The 18107-nt window shown below is 47.1% G+C and overlaps 1 protein-coding gene across 1 annotated transcript in view; it reads right to left on the reverse strand.

The window, feature by feature from the left end:
* Positions 1–5023: 5023 nt before the first annotated feature.
* LOC137430982 (integrin alpha-6) overlaps positions 5024–18107 on the reverse strand; it is a 446593-nt gene continuing 433509 nt past the window's right edge. The window contains exons 25-26 of the mRNA XM_078781278.1: positions 12428–12571; positions 5024–8135 (exon numbers count right to left, since the gene is read on the reverse strand). Of these exons, the coding sequence (XP_078637404.1) occupies positions 12461–12571 (111 nt within the window). The 3' untranslated portion in view covers positions 5024–8135; positions 12428–12460. The remainder of the gene's footprint in view (positions 8136–12427; positions 12572–18107) is intronic.

Below are 18107 nucleotides of genomic sequence, written 5' to 3' on the forward strand. Positions count from 1 at the left end.
GACTCCTCTCCGGCCTTGCTCCCCCAGCTCTCTCCGGGCTCTGTCCCCCAAATATTCCTGCAGGTCGCACAAGATCTGCCTGCAACCCTCTTATGGTTAAACTGCCAAAATCAAGACTCTCTGCTCACCTTCACTCCTCTTTTCTCCCACCTCTGGAACAAACTCCCTCACTCTCTTCAATCCCACTCCTCCCTCCAGGTCTTTAAAACGGCTGTTCACCACCATCTCTTATCTTCCCCAATCCAAAACCTTGATCTTTGCTACCCCCGCTAATTTCACCCCAAATCCACTTTTTTGAGGTGACTTTTGTCTTCTTTCCTGGAAGTCCTTGGTGTCCTTGCGTTTTATACCTATCCTGCCTCCCCCCAGGCCCTCTGCCTCCCACAAATCTCCCGATGTCCCTGCCCTCAAATGTTGTGTTTGTGTGCTTCCTCCCCTTCTCTCCCCATCTTGTCGACCGCTCCCCTTTTTATTTACTTTCTTTGCTTGTTTGTTTGATTTGTTTGTTTGATAAATGTTAGCTCTTTCACGAGCCTCGACTCTGTATACCAAAAAAAAAAAAAAAAAAAAAAAGGTGAAAGGAACACATGGCAGCCATTGCATGGATTTATCCAAAGTTGAAGGAACACATGGCAGCCATTGCTTGGATTTATCCAAAGTTGAAGGAACACTTGGCGGCCATTGCATGGATTTATCCAAAGTTGAAGGAACACATGGCGGCCATTGCATGATTTATCCAAAGTTGAAGGAACACTTGGCGGCAATTGCATGGATTTATCCAAAGTTGCAGGAACACTTGGCGGCCATTGCATGGATTTATCCAAAGTTGAAGGAACACATGGCAGCCATTGCATGGATTTATCCAAAGTTGAAGGAACACTTGGTGGCCATTGCATGGATTTATCCAAAGTTGAAGGAACACTTGGCGGCCATTGCATGGATTTATCCAAAGTTGAAGGAACACTTGGCGGCAATTGCATGGATTTATCCAAAGTTGAAGGAACACATGGCGGCCATTGCATGGATTTATCCAAAGTTGAAGGAACACGGCGGCCATTGCATGGATTTACCCAAAGTTGAAGGAACACATGGCGGCAATTGCATGGATTTATCCAAAGTTGAAGGAAAACTTGGCGGCCATTGCATGGATTTATCCAAAGTTGAAGGAACACTTGGCGGCCATTGCATGGATTTATCCAAAGTTGAAGGAACACTTGGCGGCCATTGCATGGATTTATCCAAAGTTGAAGGAACACTTGGCGGCCATTGCATGGATTTATCCAAAGTTGAAGGAACACTTGGCGGCAATTGCTTGGATTCATCCAAAGTTGAAGGAACACTTGGCGGCAATTGCATGGATTTATCCAAAGTTGAAGGAACACTTGGCGGCAATTGCTTGGATTTATCCAAAGTTGAAGGAACACTTGGGGGCAATTGCATGGATTTATCCAAAGCTGAAGAAACACTTGGCGGCAATTGCATGGATTTATCCAAAGTTGAAGGAACACTTGGTGGCCATTGCATGGATTTAACCAAAGTTGAAGGAACACTTGGCGGCAATTGCTTGGATTTATCCAAAGTTTAAGGAACACTTGGCGACAATTGCATGTATTTATCCAAAGTTGAAGGAACACTTGGCGGCAATTGCATGGATTTATCCAAGGTGAAAGGAACACATGGCAGCCATTGCATGGATTTATCCAAAGCTGAAGGAACACATGGCGGCCATTGCTTGGATTTATCCAAAGTTGAAGGAACACTTCGCGGCAATTGCATGGATTTATCCAAAGTTGAAGGAACACATGGCGGCAATTGCATGGATTTATCCAAAGTTGAAGGAACACTTGGCGGCAATTGCTTGGATTCATCCAAAGTTGAAGGAACACTTGGCGGCCATTGCATGGATTTATCCAAAGTTGAAGGAACACTTGGCGGCAATTGCATGGATTTATCCAAAGTTGAAGGAACACTTGGCGGCAATTTCTTGGATTTATCCAAAGTTGAAGGAACACTTGGCGGCCATTGCATGGATTTATCCAAAGTTGAAGGAACACTTGGTGGCCATTGCATGGATTTATCCAAAGTTGAAGGAACACTTGGCGGCAATTGCATGGATTTATCCAAAGTTGAAGGAACACTTGGCGGCAATATCTTGGATTTATCCAAAGTTGAAGGAACACTTGGCGGCCATTGCATGGATTTATCCAAAGTTGAAGGAACACTTGGCGGCCATTGCATTGATTTATCCAAAGTTGAAGGAACACTTGGTGGCCATTGCTTGGATTTATCCAAAGTTGAAGGAACACTTGGTGGCAATTGCAGGGATTTATTCAAAGTTGAAGGAACACTTGGCGGCAATTGCATGGATTTATCCAAAGTTGAAGGAACACTTGGCGGCCATTGCATTGATTTATTCAAAGTTGAAGGAGCACTTGGCGACCATTGCATGGATTAATCCAAAGTTGTAGGAACACTTGGCGACCATTGCATGGATTTATCCAAAGTTGAAGTAACACTTGGCGACCATTGCATGGATTTATCCAAAGTTGCAGGAACACTTGGCGGCCATTGCGTGGATTTATCCAAAGTTGAAGGAACACATGGCGGCCATTGCATGGATTTATCCAAAGTTGAAGGAACACTTGGCGGCAATTGCATGGATTTATCCAAAGTTGAAGGAACACTTGGTGGCCATTGCATGGATTTATCCAAAGTTGAAGGAACACTTCGCGACCATTGCATGGATTTATCCAAATTTGAACGAACACTTGGCGGCCATTGCATGGATTTATGCAAAGTTGCAGGAACACTTGGCGGCAATTGCCTGGATTTTTCCAAAGTTGAAGGAACACATGGCGGCCATTGCTTGGATTTATCCAAAGTTGAAGGAACACATGGCGGCCATTGCTTGGATTTATCCAACGTTGAAGGAACACATGGCGGCCATTGCATGGATTTATCCAAAGTTGAAGGAACACATGGCGGCCATTGCATGGATTTATCCAAAGTTGAAGGAACACATGGCGGCCATTGCTTGGATTTATCCAAAGTTGTAGGAACACATGGCGGCCATTGCATGGATTTATCCAAAGTTGAAGGAACACATGGCGGCCATTGCATGGATTTATCCAAAGTTGAAGGAACACATGGTGGCCATTGCTTGGATTTATCCAAAGTTGAAGGAACAGTTGGCGGCCATTGCATGGATTTATCCAAAGTTGAAGGAACACTTGGCGACCATTGCATGGATTTATCCAAAGTTGAAGGAACACTTGGCGGCAATTGCTTGGATTTATCCAAAGTTGAAGGAACACATGGCGGCCATTGCATGGATTTATCCAAAGTTGAAGGAACACATGGAGGCCATTGCATGGATTTATCCAAAGTTGAAGGAACACATGGCGGCCATTGCATGTATTTATCCATAGTTGAAGGCCACTTGGCGGCCATTGCATGGATTTATCCAAAGTTGAAGGAACACTTGACGGCCATTGCATGGATTTATCCAAAGTTGAAGGAACACTTGGCGGCCATTGCATGTATTTATCCATAGTTGAAGGAACACTTGGCGGCCATTGCATGGATTTATCCAAAGTTGAAGGAACACTTGGCGGCCATTGCATGGATTTATCCAAAGTTGAAGGAACACTTGGCGGCCATTGCATGGATTTATCCAAAGTTGAAGGAATACTTGGCAGCAATTGCTTGGATTTATCCAAAGTTGAAGGAACACATGGCGGCCTTTGCATGGATTTATCCAAAGTTGAAGGAACACTTGGCAGCAATTGCATGGATTTATCCAAAGTTGAAGGAACACTTGGCGGCCATTGCATGGATTTATCCAAAGTTGAAGGAACACTTGGCGGCCATTGCATGGATTTATCCAAAGTTGAAGGAACACTTGGCGGCCATTGCATGGATTTATCCAAAGTTGAAGGAACACTTGGCGGCCATTGCATGGATTTAACCAAAGTTGAAGGAACACTTGGCAGCAATTGCTTGGATTTATCCAAAGTTGAAGGAACACTTGGCGGCCATTGCATGGATTTTTCCAAAGTTGAAGGAACACTTGGCTGCCATTGCATGGATTTATCCAAAGTTGAAGGAACACTTGGCGGCCATTGCATGGATTTATCCAAAGTTGAAGGAACACTTGGTGGCCATTGCATGGATTTATCCAAAGTTGAAGGAACACTTGGCAGCAATTGCTTGGATTTACTCAAAGTTGAAGGAACACTTGGTGGCCATTGCATGGATTTATCCAAAGTTGAAGGAACACTTGGCGGCCATTGTCTGGATTTATCCAAAGTTGAAGGAACACTTGGCGGCCATTGCATGGATTTATCCAAAGTTGAAGGAACACTTGGCAGCAATTGCTTGGATTTACCCAAAGTTGAAGGAACACTTGGCGGCCATTGTCTGGATTTATCCAAAGTTGAAGGAACACTTGGCGGCCATTGCATGGATTTACCCAAAGTTGAAGGAACACTTGGCGGCCATTGCATGGATTTATCCAAAGTTGAAGGAACACTTGGCAGCAATTGCTTGGATTTACCCAAAGTTGAAGGAACACTTGGCGGCCATTGTCTGGATTTATCCAAAGTTGAAGGAACACTTGGCAGCAATTGCTTGGATTTACCCAAAGTTGAAGGAACACTTGGCGGCCATTGTCTGGATTTATCCAAAGTTGAAGGAACACTTGGCAGCAATTGCTTGGATTTACCCAAAGTTGAAGGAACACTTGGCGGCCATTGTCTGGATTTATCCAAGGTGAAAGGAACAAACTTCGAAGTAACATTTTGGGGAATTTTTTTTTTCCCACAAAACAAGCCATTTGCTCTCTGTGGCATTTTTGTTTCCAGCAATCACATTTGATGATGATCACAGTGATTTGGAATTTTTTCTGAATTTGAATCATTGTTCCTAACACTCAGCTCCAGCTGGTGTTGGCTGGTGGCAAGCTCCAGCTGGTGGCAAGTCATTCCCATTTGAGGTTTAAATATAATTATTGAGGAAACAGACGTGTGTGCAGAACTTCATTTTAATGCATGAATAACGTTCGTTGATTGGTTCATAAAGTAGTATCATTTGCTAATCCCGATAGATTAATCAGTCAGTAGTACAATCATGAATATAATTGTTTTTCATCTTTAAAACGGTGCACGTGACGATCATAAAAAGGAAAAGTGAATGGTTTTTGCCTTACCTTGCATTCCATAGCATTCATGAACAGGTGTATGGGGGGCTGGGAGTAATGGGGGGGGGGGGGGAGGGGCATGACAGCTTTACACAAATGCATGATGTTGAAGAATGACGACAAACACGTTTCTTGACAATAGGACAGAACACACGGAATCGCAAGCATTCAATCATTTGAAAGTACAGTATGTATAAAATTACACCCAAAATATTTCACATCAACCTGTGATGAGGTCGTTTTTCCTCCCGTTGGATGCTTGCGTGGACCCATCGATGGCTTTTGCTATCCGATCTACGCGTTCAAGTAGTGATTAGAGACTCGGCCTGAGTAGAGCTCTGATTGGGACGCGGCCTGAGTAGAGCTCTGATTAGAGACTCGGCCTGAGTAGAGCTCTGATTAGAGACTCGGCCTGAGTAGAGCTCTGATTGGGACTCGGCCTGAGTAGAGCTCTGATTACACTCGGCCTGAGTAGAGCTCTGATTAGAGACTCGGCCTGAGTAGAGCTCTGATTAGAGACTCGGCCTGAGTAGAGCTCTGATTGGGACTCGGCCTGAGTAGAGCTCTGATTAGAGACTCGGCCTGAGTAGAGCTCTGATTGGAGACTCGGCCCAAGTAGTGCTCTTATTGGAGACTCGGCCCAAGTAGAGCTCTGATTAGAGACTCTCCCCAAGTAGAGCTCTGATTAGAGACTCTCCCCAAGTAGAGCTCTGATTAGAGACTCGGCCCGAGTTGAGCTCTGATTAGAGACTCGGTCCGATGAGACCTCTGATTACAGATTTGATCAGAGTAGAGACCTGATGACAGACCTGGCCCGAGTAGAGCCTGCTCAATTCTCTCCAGACCCATTCAAACTAAGGTAGTAGCATAGTTGCCAACATGTTGAGAAGCAAAATCAGGAGGATGGAAAGGATCCGCAACGCGGGAGCAAAGTGACTGTGGTTGGTCTGGTAGGATGGTGCTCCCCTTCCTCCTCCCATTGTCGGGAAACTTTAAAATTTTAACCTTAAATTTGTACATTCTAAGACACTGTTATGCAAAATCAAAGCAGAACAAGTGAATCCTCTTGGATTGCGCTGAGGTTCGGGCATGGAATTTCTAGGAGGAAGTATAATTTGTATGCAATGAAAGTACATGTAATATGGGATCGAGTAAGCTTCACCAGTGCGCGTGCGCGAATTTACGTCACGTCGGCAGCGAGAAGGCGTTCCCCAACACGAACCAATCAGGAACTGCCACGCCCACTTATATGATCTCAGAATTCCTGTGACAGGAATTAGCGTTACACTGGCTGGAAGTCAATCGCTAAAGGCGCTTCCTCAGCGCCAATAATAATGTTTTTTCTGATGAATTTACACCTAAAGGCTGACAGAAACCTTGTCACAACGGAACATGAAAATCAATCAAAAACTTTGATGAGATATTATGCTGTGAAAGCGGTGTTTTTTGCTATTATTAGCAACACAATCAGTAGGCTGTTCAAGTATGCATACAAAAAGCAGTAGAAGACCACCCAGCACGATAGAATTAGGAACAATGCAGTAGTTTGTACAACACTTTGTCTAACATCTAGGCAGCCATGTTGACACGGTATGAGCAGATGGCAGCCATGTTGACACGGTATGAGCAGATGGCAGCCATGTTGACACGGTATGAGCAGATGGCAGCCATGTTGACACGGTATGAGCAGATGGCAGCCATGTTGACACGGTATGAGCAGATGTCAGCCATGTTGACATGGTATGAGCAGATGGCAGCCATGTTGACATGGTATGAGCAGATGGCAGCCATGTTGACACAGTATGAGCAGATGGCAGCCATGTTGACACGGTATGAGCAGATGGCAGCTATGTCGACACGGTATGAGCAGATGGTAACCATGTTGACACAGTATGAGCAGATGGTAATCATGTTGACACGGTATGAGCAGATGGCAGCCATGTTGTCACGGTATGATCAGATGGCAGCCATGTTGACAGGGTATGAGCAGATGGCAGCCATGTTGTCTCGGTACGAGCAGATGGCAGCCATGTTGATACTACGTGAGCAGATAGCAGCCATGTTGACATGGTATGAGCAGATGGCAGCCATGTTGTCACGGTATGATCAGATGGCAGCCATGTTGACACGGTATGAGCAGATGGCAGCCATGTTGTCACGGTATGATCAGATGGCAGCCATGTTGACACGGTATGAGCAGATGGCAGCCATGTTGTCACGGTATGATCAGATGGTAGCCATGTTGACACGGTATGTGCAGATGGCAGCCATGTTGTCATGGTATGATCAGATGGCAGCCATGTTGTCACGGTATGATCAGATGGTAGCCATGTTGACACGGTATGTGCAGATGGCAGCCATGTTGACAACGTGAGCAGATGGCAGCCATGTTGAAACGGTATGAGCAGAGACCAAGCTGTGACGGAGGTGTTGACATGGAACCTTTTCGATAAGAGTTTTGTGATTCGCTGTTTATGTTTAATGCTCTGGTTGGTGCAGTTTGGTATCACAGGTGCACACAGGTGCACACGAGGCACACGAGGCCGTGACAGCTTTGTGCATTTTTATGAAACTCACATGGAGCCAACATGGCAAATCTATGAAGCAATGTCACACCAACCTTGATTCGAAATAATATAGAATAATAAATGCACATTATGTATATTGTATTGGAAAAGAACGGAAGTAAAAAGCAACACTTGTACGCATGCGCGTGGACGAATCGACAGAGTGGAACACGAAGCCATATTGTGGGTCTTTGTCAATAATAGCTCTGGTTTTCTCGCCATGTTGTCACCCATTGTTTCTTGCTTGTCGGTCCACGAGCGTGATACCGAGGAACATGGCCGGCGTTCACCTGCCTCTCGGCCTTGCGGATGCGCACCGCGTGGTACTGGGGTGGGTTGTCGTGGTACCTGGAGCGTTTGAAAAAGCCACACTGCGGGAAGGAGCACAAGGTAGGTGTGCACAAGGAAGAAGGAACACCAGGTAATAGGTATACTGAGGTGAAGTGAGCAATCGATGTGTTAGAATTGTTGCAAACTGTGCTGGTTCAGCCTTGTTATTGATTGCAGCAAAGGTGATTATGTGCAGGTGCAGGTACACCCATTCAGCAAAAGAAAGCTTAAAAACCGCCACAGGTATGAAGTGCAGCACTTCTTCCTTGGTACACAGGTTTCTTCCTTACGAGAGCAACCATTGGCAGCCATGAACCCTCAGGTATGTTCAAATTGCAGAACCCTTCATGAAAATGGAAACCGATGAGGGATTCGAGAGATTCCATTACAAGAAGCACCGCCAATTCGGGGTGTAAACCCCAATATTTGGACTCTTTTGGGGAAAGCCAATGATTCAATCAGACATAAAGGGTTGAGAAGTGAAAAACAAATGGGAAGAAAAGTTGCTCTCGCAGGTGAAGCACAAAATCAAAGCTCAGCTTGTAAAATATTTTGCAGGTGAGTAGAAGACGCCATTTGGGGGTCAAATCGTACTGTATGTGACTCGTCACAAACACAAACATGCAGCAAACACGGCTCTACCTCGTCACTAACATGAACACACGGCACTAACACCTCTACCTCGTCACTGACACAAACATGCAGCAAACACGGCTCTACCTCGTCACTAACATGAACACATGGCACTAACACCTCTACCTCGTCGCAAACATGCAGCAAACACGGCTCTACCTCGTCACTAACATGAACACACGGCACTAACACCTCTGCCTCGTCGCAAACATGCAGCAAACACGGGGCTACCTCGTCACTAACATGCAGCAAACACGGCTCTACCTCGTCACTAACATGAACACACGGCACTAACACCTCTACCTCGTCGCAAACACAAACATGCAGCAAACACGGCTCTACCTCGTCACTAACATGAACACACGGCACTAACACCTCTACCTCGTCACAAACATGCAGCAAACACGGCTCTACCTCGTCACTAACATGAACACACGGCACTAACACCTCTACCTCGTCGCAAACACAAACATGCAGCAAACACGGCTCTACCTCGTCACTAACATGAACACACGGCACTAACACCTCTACCTCGTCACAAACATGCAGCAAACACGGCTCTACCTCGTCACTAACATGAACACACAACACTAACAGCTCTACCTCGTCACTAACACGAACACACGGCACTAACACCTCTACCTCGTCACAGACACAAACATGCAGCAAACACGGCTCTACCTCGTCACTAACATGAACACACGGCACTAACACCTCTACCTCGTCGCAAACACAAACATGCAGCAAACACGGCTCTACCTCGTCACTAACATGAACACACGGCACTAACACCTCTACCTCGTCACAAACATGCAGCAAACACGGCTCTACCTCGTCACTAACATGAACACACGGCACTAACACCTCTACCTCGTCGCAAACACAAACATGCAGCAAACACGGCTCTACCTCGTCACTAACATGAACACACGGCACTAACACCTCTACCTCGTCACAAACATGCAGCAAACACGGCTCTACCTCGTCACTAACATGAACACACAACACTAACAGCTCTACCTCGTCACTAACACGAACACACGGCACTAACACCTCTACCTCGTCACAGACACAAACATGCAGCAAACACGGCTCTACCTCGTCACTAACATGAACACACGGCACTAACACCTCTACCTCGTTAGAAGCATGAACACACAGCACTAACCACCCCGTCCTCATCACTAACACGAACACACAACACTAACAGCTCTACCTCGTCACTAACACGAACACACAACAAGAACGGCTCTACCTCGTCATAAACATGAACACACGGCACTAACAGTTCCACCTCGTTACTAACATGAAGAAATGGCACTAACAGCTCTACCGAGTCACAAACATGAACACACAGCACTAACGGCTCCATCCTCGTCACAAACATGAACACACAGCACTAACGGCTCTGTCCTCGTCACTAACCTGAATACACAGCACTAACACCTTCTTCCTCGTCACTAACACGAACACACAGCCACAACGGCTCTACTTCGTCACAAACATGAACACACGGCACAAACAGCTCTACCTCGTAACAAACATGAACACACGGCACTAACAGCTCTTCCTCGTCACAAACATGAACACATGGCACCAACGGCTCTACTTCGTCACAAACATGAACACACGGCACTAACAGCTCTACCTCGTCACAAACATGAACACACGGCACGAACATCTCCACCTCGTCATAAACATGAACATGCAGCAAACATGGCTCTACCTCGTCACAAACGTGAACATGCAGCAAACACGGCTCTACCTCGTCACAAACATGAACATGCAGCAAACACGGCTCTACCTCGTCACAAACATGAACATGCAGCAAACACGGCGCAACCTCGTCACAAACATGAACATGCAGCAAACACGGCTCTACCTCGTCACAAACATGAACATGCAGCAAACACGGCTCTACCTCGTCACAAACATGAACATGCAGCAAACACGGCGCAACCTCGTCACAAACATGAACATGCAGCAAACACGGCTCGACCTCGTCACAAACATGAACATGCAGCAAACACGGCTCGACCTCGTCACAAACATGAACATGCAGCAAACACCGCGCGACCTAGTCACAAACATGAACATGAAGCAAACACGGCGCTACATGCAGCAAACACGGCTCTACCTCGTCACAAACATGAACATGCAGCAAACACGGCTCTACCTCGTCCCAAACATGAACATGCAGCAAACACGGCTCTACCTCGTCATAAACATGAACATGCAGCAAACACGGCGCAACCTCGTCACAAACATGAAAATGCAGCAAACACGGCGCAACCTCGTCACAAACATGAAAATGCAGCAAACACGGCTCGACCTCGTCACAAACATGAACATGAAACAAACACGGCGCTACATGCAGCAAACACGGCTCGACCTCGTCACAAACATGAACATGCAGCAAACACGGCGCTACCTCGTCACAAACATGAACATGCAGCAAACACGGCTCTACCTCGTCACAAACATGAACATGCAGCAAACACGGCGCAACCTCGTCACAAACATGAAAATGCAGCAAACACGGCTCGACCTCGTCACAAACATGAACATGCAACAAACACGGCGCTACATGCAGCAAACACGGCTCGACCTCGTCACAAACATGAACATGCAGCAAACACCGCGCGACCTAGTCACAAACATGAACATGCAGCAAACACGGCTCTACCTCGTCCCAAACATGAACATGCAGCAAACACGGCGCTACCTCGTCATAAACATGAACATGCAGCAAACACGGCTCTACCTCGTCCCAAACATGAACATGCAGCAAACACGGCTCTACCTCGTCCCAAACATGAACATGCAGCAAACACGGCGCTACCTCGTCATAAACATGAACATGCAGCAAACACGGCTCTACTTCATCACAAACATGAACATGCAGCAAACACGGCTCTAGCTCGTCACAAACATGAACATGCAGCAAACACGGTGCTACCTCGTCACAAACATGAACATGCAGCAAACACGGCTCCACCTCGTCTCAAACATGAACATGCAGCAAACACGGCTCGACCTCGTCACAAACATGAACATGCAGCAAACACGGCTCGACCTCGTCACAAACATGAACATGCAGCAAACACGGCTCGACCTCGTCACAAACATGAACATGCAGCAAACACGGTGCTACCTCGTCACAAACATGAACATGCAGCAAACACGGCTCTCACCACAAACATGAACACACGGCACCAACGGCTCTACCCCGTCACAAACATGAACCACAGCACTAATGGCTCCGTCCTCATCACTAACATGAACCACAGCACGAACAGCTCCGTCCTCGTCACCAACATGAACACACGGCACGAACAGCTCCGTCCTCGTCACTAACATGAACACACGGCACCAACGGCTCTACCTTGTCACTAACATGAACACACAGCACTAACGGCTCCTTTCTCGTCACTAACATGAACACACAGCACCAACGGCTCTACCTTGTCACTAACAGGAACACACAGCACTAACGGCTCCGTCCTCGTCACTACAAATGGCTCCGTACTCGTCACTAACATGAACACACAGCACGAACGCAACGGCTTCATCTCATTATGCACATCGTTACCAAGTTAACTGCGCAATCGCATGTAAACTTGAGGTGCATTGCAAGCCAAGCAAAGGTAAAAGGCTGACTTGGAGTCCGAGGAATGGACCCGCCGCCATTTGCATTTACCAAAGGCTGGAACACACGGAGAAGCTTTTAGCTCTATGCTTCGGTAGCCATTTTCTCTTTCTCTGAGGGCTGAACCTCAATTTTGGCTTTGTGGTATTTGGCCTCGTATTGCATTTCGTGCGTTGTCCTCTTGAAGAATCCACACTGGAAAGGAAGCAATGGGACGTGAATCATGAGAATTTACTCAGTCGTAAATAACAACATGAGTCCGACACTTGTTACGGCCTGGCTTCATCATCCTGCTTTAGCACATCTCGACTAGTTTGTCAAAGCCTGGCTTCATCATCCTGCTTCAGCACATCTCGACAAGTTTGTCAAGGCCTGGCTTCATCGTCCTGCTTTAGCACATCTCGACTAGTTTGTCAAAGCCTGGCTTCATCATCCTGCTGCAGCACATCTCGACTAGTTTGTCAAGGCCTGGCTTCATCATCCTGCTTTAGCACATCTCGACTTAAGGCCTGGCTTCATCATCCTGCTTTAGCACATCTCGACTAGTTTGTCAAGGCCTGGCTTCATCATCCTGCTTTAGCACATCTCGACTAGTTTGTCAAGGCCTGGCTTCATCATCCTGCTTTAGCACATCTCGACTAGTTTGTCACGGCCTTGCTTCATCATCCTGCTTTAGCACATCTCGACTAGTTTGTCACGGCCTTGCTTCATCATCCTGCTTCAGCACGTCTCGACTAGTTTGTCAAGGCCTGGCTTCATCATCCTGATTTAGCACATCTCGACTAGTTTGTCAAGGCCTGGCTTCATCATCCTGCTTTAGCACATCTCGACTAGTTTGTCAAGGCCTGGCTTCATCGTCCTGCTTTAGCACATCTCGACTAGTTTGTCAAGGCCTGGCTTCATCATCCTGCTTTAGCACATCTCGACCAGTTTGTCAAGGCCTGGCTTCATCATCCTGCTTTAGCACATCTCGACTAGTTTGTCAAGGCCTGGCTTCATCATCCTGCTTTAGCACATCTCGACTAGTTTGTCAAGGCCTGGCTTCATCATCCTGCTTTTTTTTTCTTTTCTTTTTTTTGTATACAAGATCGAGGCTCGTGAAAGAGCTAACATTAATCACACAAAAAGACAAACCGACACACAAAACACAAAAAACAAGGGGAGCGGTAGACAAGATGGGGAGAGAGGGGGAAGGACACAAAAGAGAGGGGGAAGGACACAAACACAACATTTGAGAGCAGGGACATCGGGAGGACTTGGGGGGAGGTGGGAGAGGATTAAAACATATGAACACTGCAAGGACTCTGGGGTGAATTACCGGGGGTAGCACATCTCGACTAGTTTGTCGAGATGTGCTACCCCCGAGACATCGAGATGTGCTACCCCCGAGACATGTGCTACCCCCGAGATGTGCTTTAGCACATCTCCACTAGTTTGTCACGGCCTGGCTTCATCGTCCTGCTTTAGCACATCTCGACTAGTTTGTCAAGGCCTGGCTTCATCATCCTGCTTTAGCACATCTCGACTAGTTTGTCAAGGCCTGGCTTCATTGTCCTGCTTTAGCACATCTCGACTAGTTTGCCAAAGCCTGGCTTCATCATCCTGCTTTAGCACATCTCGACGAGCTTGTCAAGGCCTGGCTTCATCATCCTGCTTTAGCACATTTCGACTAGTTTGTCACGGCCTGGATTCATCATCCTGCTTTAGCACATCTCGACTAGTTTGTCAAGGCCTGGCTTCATCATCCTGCATTAGCACATCTCGACTAGTTTGCCAAAGCCTGGCTTCATCGTCCTGCTTTAGCACATCTCGACTAGTTTGTCACGGCCTGGCTTCGTCATCCTGCTTTAGCACATCTCGACTAGTTTGTCACGGCCTGGCTTCATCGTCCTGCTTTAGCACATCTCGACTAGTTTGTCACGGCCTAGCTTCATCGTCCTGCTTTAGCACATCTCGACTAGTTTGTCAAGGCCTGGCTTCATCATCCTGCTTTAGCACATCTCGACTAGTTTGTCACGGCCTAGCTTCATCATCCTGCTTTAGCACATCTCGACTCGTTTGTCAAAGTCTGGCTTCATCATCCTGCTTGAGCACATCTCGACTAGTTTGTCAAGGCCTGGCTTCATCATCCTGCTTTCGCGCATCTCGACTAGTTTGTCACGGCCTGGCTTCATCAGCCTGCTTTAGCACATCTCGACTAGTTTGTCATGGCCTGGCTTCATCAGCCTGCTTTAGCACATCTCGACTTGTTTGTCAAGGCCTGGCTTCATCATCCTGCTTTAGCACATCTCAACGAGTTTGTCACGGCCTGGCTTCATCAGCCTGCTTTAGCACATCTCGACTTGTTTGTCAAGGCCTGGCTTCATCATCCTGCTTTAGCACATCTCGACTAGTTTGTCACGGCCTGGCTTCATCGTCCTGCTTTAGCACATCTCGACTAGTTTGTCAAGGCCTGGCTTCATCATCCTGCTTTAGCACATCTCGACTAGTTTGTCAAGGCCTGGCTTCATCATCCTGCTTTAGCACATCTCGACTAGTTTGTCAAGGCCTAGCTTCATCATCCTGCTTTAGCACATCTCGACTAGTTTGTCAAGGCCTGGCTTCAACATCCTGCTTTAGCACATCTCGATTAGTTTGTCACGGCCTGGCTATATCATCCTGCTTTAGACATCTCGACTAGTTTGTCAAGGCCTGGCTTCATCGTCCTGCTTTAGCACATCTCGACTAGTTTGTCAAGGCCTGGCTTCATCGTCCTGCTTTAGCACATCTCGACTAGTTTGTCAAGGCCTGGCTTCATCATCCTGCTTTAGCACATCTCGACTAGTTTGTCACGGCCTGGCTTCATCATCCTGCTTTAGCACATCTCGACTAGTTTGTCACGGCCTGGGTTCATCATCCTGCTTTAGCACATCTCGACGAGTTTGTCACGGCCTAGCTTCATCGTCCTGCTTTAGCACATCTCGACTAGTTTGTCACGGCCTTGCTTCATCCTGTTTTAGCACATCTCGACTCGTTTGTCAAAGTCTGGCTTCATCATCCTGCTTTAGCACATCTCGACTAGTTTGTAAAGGCCTGGCTTCATCATCCTGCTTTAGCGCATCTCGACTAGTTTGTTAAGGCCTGGCTTCATCATCTGCTTTAGCACATCTCGACTAGTTTGTCAAGGCCTGGCTTCATCGTCCTGCTTTAGCACATCTCGACTAGTTTGTCAAGGCCTGGCTTCATCATCCTGCTTTAGCACATCTCGACTAGTTTGTCAAGGCCTGGCTTCATCATCCTGCTTTAGCACATCTCGACTAGTTTGTCAAGGCCTGGCTTCATCATCCTGCTTTAGCACATCTCGACTAGTTTGTCACGGCCTGGCTTCGTCATCCTGCTTTAGCACATCTCGACTAGTTTGCCAAAGCCTGGCTTCATCATCCTGCTTTAGCACATCTCGACGAGCTTGTCAAGGCCTGGCTTCATCATCCTGCTTTAGCACATTTCGACTAGTTTGTCACGGCCTGGATTCATCATCCTGCTTTAGCACATCTCGACTAGTTTGTCAAGGCCTGGCTTCATCATCCTGCATTAGCACATCTCGACTAGTTTGCCAAAGCCTGGCTTCATCGTCCTGCTTTAGCACATCTCGACTAGTTTGTCACGGCCTGGCTTCGTCATCCTGCTTTAGCACATCTCGACTAGTTTGTCACGGCCTGGCTTCATCGTCCTGCTTTAGCACATCTCGACTAGTTTGTCACGGCCTAGCTTCATCGTCCTGCTTTAGCACATCTCGACTAGTTTGTCAAGGCCTGGCTTCATCATCCTGCTTTAGCACATCTCGACTAGTTTGTCACGGCCTAGCTTCATCATCCTGCTTTAGCACATCTCGACTCGTTTGTCAAAGTCTGGCTTCATCATCCTGCTTGAGCACATCTCGACTAGTTTGTCAAGGCCTGGCTTCATCATCCTGCTTTCGCGCATCTCGACTAGTTTGTCACGGCCTGGCTTCATCAGCCTGCTTTAGCACATCTCGACTAGTTTGTCATGGCCTGGCTTCATCAGCCTGCTTTAGCACATCTCGACTTGTTTGTCAAGGCCTGGCTTCATCATCCTGCTTTAGCACATCTCAACGAGTTTGTCACGGCCTGGCTTCATCAGCCTGCTTTAGCACATCTCGACTTGTTTGTCAAGGCCTGGCTTCATCATCCTGCTTTAGCACATCTCGACTAGTTTGTCACGGCCTGGCTTCATCGTCCTGCTTTAGCACATCTCGACTAGTTTGTCAAGGCCTGGCTTCATCATCCTGCTTTAGCACATCTCGACTAGTTTGTCAAGGCCTGGCTTCATCATCCTGCTTTAGCACATCTCGACTAGTTTGTCAAGGCCTAGCTTCATCATCCTGCTTTAGCACATCTCGACTAGTTTGTCAAGGCCTGGCTTCAACATCCTGCTTTAGCACATCTCGATTAGTTTGTCACGGCCTGGCTATATCATCCTGCTTTAGACATCTCGACTAGTTTGTCAAGGCCTGGCTTCATCGTCCTGCTTTAGCACATCTCGACTAGTTTGTCAAGGCCTGGCTTCATCGTCCTGCTTTAGCACATCTCGACTAGTTTGTCAAGGCCTGGCTTCATCATCCTGCTTTAGCACATCTCGACTAGTTTGTCACGGCCTGGCTTCATCATCCTGCTTTAGCACATCTCGACTAGTTTGTCACGGCCTGGGTTCATCATCCTGCTTTAGCACATCTCGACGAGTTTGTCACGGCCTAGCTTCATCGTCCTGCTTTAGCACATCTCGACTAGTTTGTCACGGCCTTGCTTCATCCTGTTTTAGCACATCTCGACTCGTTTGTCAAAGTCTGGCTTCATCATCCTGCTTTAGCACATCTCGACTAGTTTGTAAAGGCCTGGCTTCATCATCCTGCTTTAGCGCATCTCGACTAGTTTGTTAAGGCCTGGCTTCATCATCTGCTTTAGCACATCTCGACTAGTTTGTCAAGGCCTGGCTTCATCGTCCTGCTTTAGCACATCTCGACTAGTTTGTCAAGGCCTGGCTTCATCATCCTGCTTTAGCACATCTCGACTAGTTTGTCAAGGCCTGGCTTCATCATCCTGCTTTAGCACATCTCGACTAGTTTGTCAAGGCCTGGCTTCATCATCCTGCTTTAGCACATCTCGACTAGTTTGTCAAGGCCTGGCTTCATCATCCTGCTTTAGCACATCTCGACTAGTTTGTCAAGGCCTGGCTTCATCATCCTGCTTTAGCACATCTCGACTAGTTTGTCAAGGCCTGGCTTCATCATCCTGCTTTAGCACATCTCGATTAGTTTGTCACGGCCTGGCTATATCATCCTGCTTTAGCACATCTCGACTAGTTTGTCAAGGCCTGACTTCAACATCCTGCTTTAGCACATCTCGACTAGTTTGTCAAGGCCTGGCTTCATCATCCTGCTTTAGCACATCTCGACTAGTTTGTCAAGGCCTGGCTTCATCATCCTGCTTTCGCACATCTCGACTAGTTTGTCAAGGCCTGGCTTCATCATCCTGCTTTAGCACATCTCGACTAATTGTGAGGTCCATGTGTGAGCTGTGCAATTACCACCACCACATGGTAATTGTGACTCGGAAGATTTTTATGCGATGACAGAGCCTGGCTTTGACTTGGATTTAACAGTGGGTTTCCAACGTGACATTCATATGGACCTGGAAATGACATGGGGCGGCCATTTTACCCACAAATCTGAAGG

The sequence above is a fragment of the Myxine glutinosa genome, chromosome 7, assembly GCF_964187855.1.
Source record: "Myxine glutinosa chromosome 7, kmMyxGlut1.1, whole genome shotgun sequence".
Taxonomy (NCBI): Eukaryota; Metazoa; Chordata; class Myxini; order Myxiniformes; family Myxinidae; genus Myxine; species Myxine glutinosa.